Below are 12500 nucleotides of genomic sequence, written 5' to 3' on the forward strand. Positions count from 1 at the left end.
ACACACACAAACACACACAATCAGCCTACACACACACACACACACACACACACACACACACACAGAAACAAGCCAACCTACAAACACACAGAACACCTATGACTTCAACCACCTGCCTCTCCACCTGCCCTGGAAAGAGGTTGTGGGGTCAGAGAAACTACCAGAAGACCAAAGAGGTCCCGCCCTGGGATAACAGTGATGGCGAGGGTGAGGGGGGGTCGGTGATAAAACTGTGCAGTTATATTAATCAAGAGGCAGCCTGGTTCAGATTCCCGCTGTATCACACAGCTTCCTGTTTGCCTGATGCTGCTTCTGAACTCGCCCCCCCCCCCCCTCCTTCCCCGTCCCCTCCCCGGCCCCCCTGACCCCCTATCTGCTGCCAGACTGGTCTCCCTCCCTGCTGATCCTGTCTCTGTGCTTCCTTTCATCATCATCATCAGCAGCAGCAATGCAGTATCTATACAGCACTTTTAGCAGAAGCAGTAGTACCAGCACAGGTCTAGAAGCAGTGGAGCTGTATCTCATGAAGTTAAGTAAAAAACAACAACAAAGAAATGTCCCAAGGACTATTCTACACATGCAGACAGCAGTCTCTCAGCATACTTGCAAATTTTCATTCATACACGTACAAAACATACAAATGTACGCCGATCTTATCCTAGGTATTGTACTCGTTACTGTTCAGTAGTAAACCATCAGGCATATTAAAAAGAAAGAATTAATCTGTGTGAACTATATGCCTAATGTTTTCAAAACACAGAGAGGAGGTGAGGAGAGAGAGGGGGAGAAAGAGGGGGGAGAGAGGGGAGTGAGAGGGAGAGACATAGAGAGAGGGAAGGATACAGGGGGAAGGGATAGCAGAGAAAGAGACAGACAGGCAGACAAAGAGACAGAGCAGAGACTGAGAGAAGAGAGATAGAGACAGAGAGAGATAGATCATAGAGGGGTGCGGGTATCTTTATAGATTTATGTATCTTACAACACAGCTGATGACATGTCAAGGCTGAAAAAAAAAACACACAAAAAAATGAGCCTGTCACAACCCATAAGGGGTTGCCCATGAACCCCCCGCACCTTCCCAGACTAACTAACACCCCGACAACACAAAACACAGAGACATAGATAAATCAGCTCAATTCTTTACTGTTGTACATTTTGAATACCCTGGTCCAGACACACAAATTGAAACACTTAACTACAGCAACACTTTAGTTACATCATAGCAGCTTGATCAAGACACAGTAAGCCCCAATAACAGCAGCACAGATCTACGCAAAAGAAAAACAAAATGTCAGTTCACTTGAACCAAAATCACGTTCATCTGTTGAAGGACAGCATCAATGAACTGGCTTCAGTCGTACGCCCGCAGAAACGGAGGGGGTGGAAGCGGGAGGAGGGACTGTGGGTGAGGACGTTGGAAATATGAGGTGGGGGGAAGGAGTGGAAGTGAGGGAATTTGGAACGGACAGGGCTGAATGGGGAATGACTGTAGAGGCGAACCCTGGAGCTCCGTCGGGGTAGCAGACAGGGGGAACCCACAGGAAAAAGTCAAGGGAACAAATCTGTAACAAGACTCCCATGTCTCTGTAGACAATGCTCTAACTCGTTATGAAAGAGTACCCCTCCCCCTCCCTTTCCTTAAGCAATACACATTAAGCAAGTAGGCGAGTAAGTGGATATTGATGCAGTCGCTTCCACACAACTACCAATGACAAAAAGCACAGGAACCGCCCATTACTGTTTCTCATAATTAAGGAGTTAAAACTGCATATAATGCGCAAGACACATTTACCCTAAATGACAGTTTGTCGTTATTTATAATGCTCGTTTCGAACTGCAGAAACAAAACTCAATGAGGTAATATTACAAATCATCGTACTACATTTCCAACACGACACCAAAAATGTTTTGGGAAATTTAGACACAGTTTCCATTGTAAAGAAGGTATATTTGAAACAATAAATCGAGCCGAATACATGTCAAAATAACACTTAACAACCTTATCAATTTTCCCCCAAAATATCTAGAAATAAAAGAATACTGGATTTAAAAGATTTCCGTTAAAACAATCCTCAAAATACAACCAAATGTCACAAGTTACGACACTAACACCACGAGGACAAACTAACTGTACAACTCCCCCCTCACCTGTCACCAGGCAGGAATCAGGCTCACCACTGGCCCAGGAGAGAACAAGAAACACAGACCCACACAGAGGCAGAAGGGGGTCACACAAGAATCGAATCCCACGACTGTCCGAGAGGGCACCCAACAGCTCACTTGCTGGAACGGCGACCCTTCTCCTTCTAAAGCTCGGCAGCAAAGGCAAAGCAAAACCTTTCTTTCAAAACGATGTTAACTCCGAACTCATCTCAGAGTTCAGAGCGAGAATGACTAAGGACATGTCAGACACGCATCACGACAGATTCACGTGCTTCAGTTCGGAACAGAACTGAGCACACAAGAGAACGATAGAGCAAAAGGGGGAGAGAGGAGGGAGAAAGGGAGAAGGGAAAGGGAGAGGGGAAAGGAGAGGGGAAAGGGAGAGGGGAAAGGGAGAGGGGAAAGGGAGAGGGGAAAGGGAGAGGGGAAAGGGAGAGGAGGAGAAGGGGGACGAACATACGAACACACGAACACACGCACAAATGAATGCTACGAGCCGTGACCAGCCCATGAACAGAGGAGAAGAAGAAGAAGAAACGCACAGACATGATAGAAGACCGAACAGACACGAGTGTGTACAGTGCATACATGTCTAAATGGATGAATGCGTCTGAAAAGACACAAAGACAATGTACCAGTCAGACGAAGAACAAAAAATACATTTAAAAAAAAAACCCAACAAAACCCGAGAGATCATGAACACACACACCATGTGATACCCAGCCATTGTCTATCCTGCCCCCCCCACCCCCGTCCCCTCCCACACACACACCACTTTGTCATCGATGATTCCAGAACCTCCAGTGACACCCACAGCGCCACGCGGACAATGCAGCCAGCACCCTTGGGTGTACGTTACCACTCTACACAGGCCGCTCAGCTCACAGTTACACTCCCATTCATACCACCACACCTACTGCTCTGTCAGTGTATCTTTTGTCTTCTTTCTTGACCTGTGTATACAATGCTAATAGTTTTCTTTTAATCTGGTGGGAAACACACACACACACACACACACACACACACACACACACACACACACACACACACACACACACACACACACACACACACACAGCAGCAGCAGCAGCTGTATCTTGTTTACCTTGCTTTGGGAATATATGTGTATCTGTATACGGTTGCTTGCAAACATGTATAATGATTTCACGCTTATCAGTGCTAAGTTTTGTACACAGCATGTGCTGGGCGAGTGTACACACACTGGTAATCGTATCTATTTTTAACGAAAGATAGAGGTTAAAAATGTTTTTTTTAAAGCAGAGGAAACATGGTGTGAGAGGGGAAGGAAAACATTGTGGGTTGATGGGTGAGGGGGGAAGTGGGAGAGCGGGGAGGGGCTGGGGGGTCCAGACAGAGAGAGAGAGAGAGTGAGAGTGAAAGACAGAATTAGAGAGAGAGAGAGTGACAGTGAGCGTGAGAGAGTGAAAGACAGAATTAGAGAGAGAGAGAGAAAGAGTAAGAGTGAAAGACAGAATTAGAGAGAGAGAGAAAGAGTGAGAGTGAAAGACAGAATTAGAGAGAGAGAGTGAGAGTGAGACAGAATTAGAGAGAGAGTGAGAGCGAAAGACAGAATTAGAGAGAGAGAGTGAGACAGAATTAGAGAGAGTGAGAGAGTGAGAGCGAAAGACAGAATTAGAGAGAGAGAGAAAGAGTGAGAGTGAAAGACAGAATTAGAGAGAGAGAGACAAAGACAGACAAAATAAGAAAGTGAGAGAGAATGAAAGAGAGAATTAGAGAGAGCGAGAGAGAGAAGAGAGAGAGAGAGAGCGCGAGAGAGAGAGATGCGGACAAATAGACATGTACACCAGGACACACAAATTATACAAAGATGATGAACGCTCTCTCTCTCTCTCACACACACACACACACACACACACTGAGAGTTAGAGAGAGAAAGGATGGGGAGAAAGGGAGGGAGACAGAGACAGAGAGAGAGAGAGAGAAAAAAAAAGACAGAGACGGACAGACAGACTGACTGTCTGACAGAGAGCTACAGATATAGCTGGGGGTGGCCTTCGACGGGACAGGAGGAACATGGGAAGGCAGGCTGGAAGGAAGGAAGGAAGGAAGGAAGCGGTGTGGGAAGAAAAACACCAAAAAAACAACCAAACCAATTAACAACAAGAACTTGAAGCAGCACAAAAAACATGTCCGTGTGTCAGTGCGTGCGTGTGTGCATGCGTGCGCGCGCGTCTGTTGTCTGTCTGCCTCGTGCCCGTAACTAACAGGCAAGCTGACTCATTTCTGAATGACTAAGCCCACACATGTGGAAGTGAGCAGGGGGGGGGGGGGGGGGGGAGTGAAGGGGAGGGCGGGGGGAACGGGTGTGGGGGGCCGGAAGGGGGGGGGAGAGACGTGGGGTGGGGAATGGGAGTGATGGGAGGTGGAGAGGGTGACAAACCAGCAAAACAAAACAAAACAAAACAACAACAACAAAAAGCGTTCAACAGCCAACCGATGGAGAGAGGAGAACGAAACTTCCCCCCGGTAGGTTAGGTCATACCACTCTGATCTGCGTCTGTCTCTGTTCTTTTCTGCCCCCCCCCCCCCCCCCCCCCCCCCCAACCCTCCCCTCCCCGCCACCTCTCTGTCTCTCTCTCACTCAGATCTCTTTCTCTCTGCCTGCACATGCATAGTGATAAGTGATTAGAAACTCTAGGGAGAGCTGGACAGTACAAGGTCTTCAGAGAAAAAAGCCCCCCTCAGTCGAATGTTTTGGCCCTTAACTCCTTACACTCTAAGGGGGCCGGGCCGCTACCCAGGTCATGCATTACTCCTGGATGCCCTTGTATTGCCGCCTTTTCTTCTTCTTCCTCCCCCACCTCCCCCCACACACACACACACTTCCTCCCCCCTGGTCCTCTGCAGGTTCGAACCCGCGCCTTCAGGGTGGTCGCCACTTCAGGACTGAGTCACCTTTTCGGGCAGACGTTTTTATGTATTAGTGTGGGGTGTTGGTGTTGGGGGTGCTCGGAAGAATGTAAGGATAACAGAGAGAGAGAGAGACAGAGAGAGAAGGGAGAGGGAGACAGACAGACAGACAGACAGAGAAAGACAAAAGGCAGAGACACCAACACAGCTGTCAAGTCAAAACGCCATAATACTTCCTGTCAGCCCTGTTCTTCAAAACCGTCAAACCGGTGTGTGTGACTGAACTGTCTTGAAAAACCTGCACGCTACTTAATACAACAACAGCACCAAAGACGCCACACGGCTCCCACAGGAACTAATAGCAACCATTGCTCGCAACTGTTGTTTTCGATTCATTGTTAACTACAAACCTGTGTTTTGTAACACCCCCCCCCCCCACCCCCACCCCCCCCAAAAGGAAGAAATAAGTGCTTGCGGTAATTACCACGGAAATAAAGATGATGATGATGATGATGAATGATGACTGAATATCTATATGGACGTGATGATTTTGACCGTGGTAAACAAAGCCACCCAGTGTGTGTGTGTACGTGCGTGTGTGTGTGTGCGTGCGTGTGTGTGTGTTGTGTCGGTAAGCTGAATGAGACAGCAATAACTGACGACAGCCTTACAGTGACACAGAGCCTGAAGACACAGAGAAAGGGAAGGGGCGGGGAGATGGGTGTGGTGTATAAGGGGGGAGGACGGAGGAGTGTGTGTGCGGGGGGGGGGGGGGATGAGGGGGGGTAAGGAGGCGCCGGCCGGCTCTTGAAGCAAAACAGGAAGAAGGAAGACAGTGCAGCATTCAAGCTCTCTTCCTCTCTCTCTCATTTCCCTGTTCGTTCGTCAGTCTGTTTCACACACACACACACACACGCACACACACTCACGCAGAGAAATAATTGTACGCATACCCATCCACATTCTCTCTCTCTCTCTCTCACGAACATCAGTCCACACACACACACACACACACACACACACACACACACACACACACACACACATACGCAGAGAAAAAACTGTACGCATACCCATCCACATACTCTCACACACACTCTCTCTCTCACGAACACACACAACACACACACGAGTACTTACCCCACAGTGACTCACGTGCCCGTTCATCCTGAACAACCGACACTGACCGACAACCACGACGACAACGACACCAGCAACAACCAACCAACCAACCAACCAAAGCCCACACCACGCTCTGCCCACAACAACCGAACAGACCCAGAAAAAACGAAACCAGAAAACCTAACTGCCTCCCTACTGAGCCGCGCTTCTTTTTCCGCTCTTGGTTTCTCGTACTATGTAGAGATACTGTATCTGTCACTCAATGGATTCACAGATGGGCACACACACACACACACATAAAGGCGGGAACTTGTGTAGAGTACTGTATGTTTTCGCCCCACCGCCAGCCGCATTGGCAACAAGACCACTAGAGGCCCCGGGTTTCTTCTCTTCACAGACAAGCTATAGCAGCAGCCCAGCACTTGTGTTATGACTGCGTTCAACGCCGTTCGTTCGTTGGGGAGAGGAGAGGCGGGAGGGGGGGGGTTGTTGGGAGGAAGGGGAGGAGGAAAGAGGTGGAGGTGCGTCATATGAACTGCCGGTTGTGGTGTGTGTGTGTGTGTGTGTGTGTGTGTGTACACGTGTGTGTGTGTGTGTGTGAAGTAATACAGCGTGCGTGTCTGTGTCTGTGTTTGTGTGAGTGAGACAGGGCGACAGACAAGACGAATGAATAGACACACACACACACACACACACACACACACACACACACACGCATTCCCGCAAGCACGCACGCATGTCCGCACACTCATCAAAGCACACATTCAGAGAGAGCGGGGCGAAGAAAGGTAGAGAGAGCGAGTGACAGAGACCTGCGAGAGACAGAGACAGAGAGAGAAAGACAGAAAGAAAGACAGACAGACTGAGAAAGACAGAGACAGACTCAGAGAGAGAGAGAGAGAGAGAGAAAAGAGGGAGGGAGAGGGGGGTGGGGTGGACAAAGATAGTCCGAGAGAACGCGACTTTGTGTGTGCAGAACTATGAACGATGTCATTGTGTACCCGTGCAAAACTGCGCCCTACATAACGACAGCCGGCTGTTGTGACTGGTGTCGTGCTGGGGAGGGGGAGGGGGAGGGGAAGGGGAAGGGGGGAGGATGGGTGAGGGAGGGTGGAGGGGGAGGGGGCTGTACAATGAGCAATGCACTGTTAAACTATCGCCTTAACATGTCGATGAAATTTAAACTGAAAAGAACGTGGAAAATTACATCGATTTGTGGACGCATTTGTAAATGCATACAAACACGAACCGCGGTATGCACGCACAAACACACACACATATACAGAAACCCACACACGCACGCACGAAAACACACACACACACACACACACACACACGCGTGTATGCACACGCAACACACAGGGGCGAGCGAACGAGAGAGAGACAGACAGACAGAGATATTTCCCAGTAAACTTCCTCGCTCGCCAAACCAGCCGATGCGCGCCTCATACGGGCATAACTGACACACAGTCTTTAAATACCCATTTGCAAACGGGATCATAGCCCTTTCTGCAAAACGCATTTTACTGTCATCATCAGCTTGCGATGACACACACACACACACACACACGCCGCCACATTAATCATGAACGTGCTTTCGCCCTTGAACATGAACACTATCGCCCCTGCACATGTATTGTCAAAGCCTGCACCAGCTGGTTCATCAACTGACTAGCCACTATCACATGACTGGCCGGTCTATTAATTAACACTTTCCTGGTGCGAACTGAATTGATCAACCAACGGTTGTTAAAAAGGGATTAAGTGAAAGTGGAAACGATCAATCACTTTTCTTTTCAGAAAACTTAGTCTCCATTGGTCAGAGTAACCTTTTCATCTCAGTATCCGAGTTTCAGAGTAAACTCCCCACCCCCACCCCCCAACTCTCTCTCATGTAATTGTAAACATCATTCAAACGATGCATTGTGTTTGAGCTTTGCTAAGTGGAGACAAACCATGCTCAATGAATACACAAACCTCCTCATCATGTCAGTATTAATCTATTATGTCATTCTTGTTCGAATCAGATACTTCACTGCAACGTAGACCTAAGATGCCATAACCTCAACACCACACCCCCCATTACATATCAAGTATCATGGACCTCAGAAGTCAACATTCCCCGTGTCCCGCTTTCCTCTGCGATCCCCCCCCCCCTCCTACACACACACACACACACACGTCCAAACATAGTGGGGGTTAACATTAACAACCAACTAGAACTCGTTTCAACCACAACCACCATAACCAAGCGTACCCCATGACCACTTTAAAGCAAGCGGTATATCGGGTTTCATACATTCCATTACGGAACTGGGGAGGGGGACCCTTAATAAAGAAGTGTAAGGTGTACAATGTAAGGTTGACACTCCACACAATGCTTCAGTCTATGCACACACACCCCAAAACCACAGTGACGCGAGAGGAGAGAGAGAAAAAAAGACATTCACAGCCACTCAAAAATCCGCGCCCTTGGTGGTGTTTCTAAAGTAGACATTCATGCGGAACCGGAATATATTACTTTGTCTCAAATATCTGCATGCGAAAAAACAGCTGCTTTGTGTGAACTTTTGTTCGTTGTGTATGTTATTTTTTGTTTGTTCCTCATCTGTTAAAATAGTACAATGCATGTGGAAAAAAAAAACCCCAAAAAAACAAAACAAACAACAACAGAAAATACAACGACCAAAATTAATACAAAGGATTAATTCATGTTTTGTGAATCTCGACACGCCCCTCAAGTGCAAACGTTGCGACAGGTTTACTTTCTGAAACACAACACCGTTGTGTAGTCCAACACCACTCGTACATCCGTCATGAATAAATATGTGTGTGTGTGTGTGTGCGTGCGTGTGTGTATGCGTGTGTGCGTGTGAGAGAGAAGAGAGAGAGAGTGTGTGTGTGTGTGCGCGTGTATGTACGTAAACGCGTGCGTTCCCGTGAGTATTATAGATGACGTGTGTTCGCGTGATGGGAAAAGGAGGTGCACCCAAAGTCAGTCTGCACGCTCACCTCGGAACATGAAGAGAAAAAAAACATAAAAAGAGAAAGGGGAAAAAATGAAAAAAGAAGAAAATACATACGCTCTGACGCATAGCCTACACGTACGTATACGTAACACACGCGCACACGCACGTCCGCAAGCAGTCATGCGAGCATAAAACGTGCGCGCGCGCTCGCTCTTTCAGGGGCGGGAACGATCAAAGCCTCTGGAACAGGCCTGGGATGGAGGGAGGGAAAGAAAGAAGGAAAGACAGACAGAAAGAAGGAAGGAAGGAGGGAAGGAAGGAAGGAGGGGGTAGGGAGAAAACCTGAAAAAAAGTGATGGATGGAAGGAGCATGTGGTGCAGCCCCGGGAACAAAGCCCGACACGTCTTGGGAAAGGGGGGTTGGGGGCTGGTGGGGTGGGGGTGGGGGGAGAAAAAGGGGGCTGGGGACGGAGTGAGGGGGTGCGTCTGCACACCCCCCCCCCCTCTCCCCCCCCCCTCCCCCAGGATTCGGTTTCAACTCGTTTCCTTTTTCCCTGAGAACCGACGGTGTTTTTCTTTATATACCTTTTTTTTCTTTTTTCTTTAAATTCTCGTTCTATTTTCCTTTCTTCTTCTTTTTTTTCACCCTCCCCCCCCCCCCCCCCCCACTCCCTCAGCTCTCTCCTTCCTGGCTACATCACCAGGGAGAGTCCCTCCCTAGAACTTTCCCCCATCCCATTTTCTCCCCCCCCCCCTCCCCCCACTCTTTCCATTTCCCCTTCCCCCCCGCCCCCCCCCCTTCCCCCGCCCCCCTACCCACCCAGCTGTGTATTGACGGGTTTCCCGTTCTGTCCCCTCCCATGAGACTGTGATGTTTTTTTTTTCCCTCTCTGCGTGTGAACGCACAGCACGGGTAGCACCTCCCATAGACATGTATACTAAATACATCCACAAATCTCTGTGGCAGCTCCCCAAAACTGAGGAACAACGTGACGCCACAGGACAGTCTGCCAAAACAAGACTCGGGCATTCACGCCGTTAGCCTTTGTCTCATACACAGTGCACTTCAAAACAGCAGTGAAAACACACCGTTTCTCAAGTTAGCAAAAGTCGTGCCCTGTTTACGAGCATTCTTTCTTTCTTTTCTTGGCACTTGTAACACACTAGTATAATTTGCGCGCCGCGCGCGCGCGCGTGTGTGTGTGTGTGTGTGTGTGTGAGTGAGTGAGTGAGTGAGTGTGCGTGCGTGTGTGCGTGCGTGTGTGTGTGTGTGTGTGTGTGTGTGTTGTCCGCATTGCAAGCATCCCATTGTTTCCTGTGTGTGTGTGTGTGTGTGTGTGTGTGTGTGTGTGTGTGTGTGTGTGTGTGTGTGATGACGCTGTTACAACCAAAGCGTGAAAAATTCATATATACTTATATGCCCAGTATCAGCCCAATTCAACAATACCCGTGTCAAATTCGTGTGTAATGAAATAAAATACCGCTTTCAACACCGTGTGCACAGATACATAAACATTTCCCCCCTAAAACAAAACTGCATCACCTTTAAAAGACAAGAGAAAGTCAGACTGAAAGAAATAAAAGACAGGAAGAAGAAAAAAAAGGAAGACCAGGAAATATCCCAGCCAGTTCTTACAGTCATATTCATGTTCCCTTCCCTCCAAATGAGCCAAACGAACGGACGTGCGACCCCGACATTATCGCCGTAAGATAGCTTGTTGCCGCAGTATAGTCCATGAGACGCGCGATACTGCGGTTTGCCGAGTCGAGATCCAATTCAAGGGAGATAACAAAACGCAAGTCTTGCCTTCCACGTACGCTTAAACAGAAATGACTTACCTCCCGTTTTGGTTGGAGCGCTCGCTGGATATTTGGGTCTTTCTGCAAACACTATGCATATACGCGTTAATTTTTTCTTCTTCTTCTTTTTTTTTTCCTGTTTGTTTTTCTGTTGTTGTTTTCAACGAAAGGACCGAAATGAATGAATGAATAACATGCATATAAATAGCAATTCTAATAATTCTGAGAAAACACCCCAAAATTCTAATTATTCTGAGAAATCACCCCAAAGACCCCAAAATGTGTTATTCATTCGCGGTTTCCCTCATTCATAATCTACAGATTTATTTATTCATTCATCTATCTATTCATTTTCATAGAGAATAGAAAAAAGACGCCTTAACAAAAGGTGACTGATCGAACATTGTATGTGTGTATATATATATATATATATATATATATATATATATATATATATATATATATATATATATATAGTGTGTGTGTGTGTGTGTGCAAATAAATTGCTCGTTTTTGTTCAATTTACCTACTAAAAAGGTTACCGAATACCAATGTCCTTCAAAGCGGCTGAATCCTTATATCATTGATAATCCGCGTCAGGATTAAAATATAATTTATGTGATTACATGTAAAATCTAAACAAAATTCAACACCACTGACCCGTTTCTGTTCCACCGAACTAACAATACGGTACCACAGGTTACACAATTCACAGATCTATAAATATCTCTCTCTCACACACACACACACTCTCTCTCCAATGAATGACCCACAAAACGAGGGAGAAAAAATCCACGTATAATTATGTCCAACATCCTCAGAGTCTATACTAGGGCACGGAGATAAAGCACATTATCATCGTCAATGTCTTCGGAAACATGAGAGGGAAATGACACAGAACTACGCAGAGCAGTGTAAAAGTCTATCTCTTCCACCAGCACCTCTCTCTCTCTCTCTCTCCCTTTATGTTCCTTATGTGTGTTTTAATTGTTTTGTTTTTTTCTCTCTTTCATTTGTGATTTCTTCTTATCCTGCTCATGGGTTCACCTTATCTTAGTAATGTGCAGTGTGCTGTAGACCCTGTTCAGGGCGGGAACTGGTTGTAAGAAAGCACACCAGTGATTATCTATCATCCTCGAAAACTTAGAATTTTGTCTTGTCTTCTGTGTGTGTGTGTGTGTGTTCGTTCTTTAGTTTAACGTCTTTTTACTGTAAGTGATATTAGACGAGGGAAGGAAAAAAAATCGAGTGGGAGGAGGGGGAGGGGGGGGGGGAATTACTGTGTACGCATACGAGTAAGTGAAAGTGTGTGTGTGTTTCCGAAAATTTATCCGATCGAGCCGAGCTGTCATCAGCTACATAGCCGCCGGATGATTGACGAAGCGGAGGGAAAGGTCGGTCATTGACTTGTATACTTATATCAAAGGTGGGAAGGAAGGTGTGTGTGTGTGTGTGTGTGTGTGTGTGTGTGTGTGTGTGGAGGGATAAGAGGGGTGTTCGGTGCACGAGGCTGTATGAACATCTCCCCCTTTCTCTTTCCTCAGTCACAAAGGT

At 47.3% G+C, this 12500-nt stretch overlaps 1 protein-coding gene across 6 annotated transcripts in view; it reads right to left on the bottom strand.

The window, feature by feature from the left end:
- The window catches only part of LOC143301616 (dihydropyrimidinase-like), a 151342-nt gene that overhangs the window by 26054 nt on the left and 112788 nt on the right, over positions 1 to 12500 (bottom strand). Inside the window, exon 1 of one of the 6 annotated variants that reach the window (XM_076616019.1) lies at positions 6196 to 6586. The exons of the other annotated variants lie outside the window; for them this stretch is intronic. Coding sequence (XP_076472134.1) covers positions 6196 to 6222 — 27 coding nt within the window. The 5' untranslated portion in view covers positions 6223 to 6586. Of the gene's footprint in view, positions 1 to 6195; positions 6587 to 12500 lie in introns of those variants that run through there. 6 annotated transcript variants of the gene reach the window in all.

Source organism: Babylonia areolata, chromosome 27 (assembly GCF_041734735.1).
Source record: "Babylonia areolata isolate BAREFJ2019XMU chromosome 27, ASM4173473v1, whole genome shotgun sequence".
In the NCBI taxonomy this organism is placed as follows: Eukaryota; Metazoa; Mollusca; class Gastropoda; order Neogastropoda; family Buccinidae; genus Babylonia; species Babylonia areolata.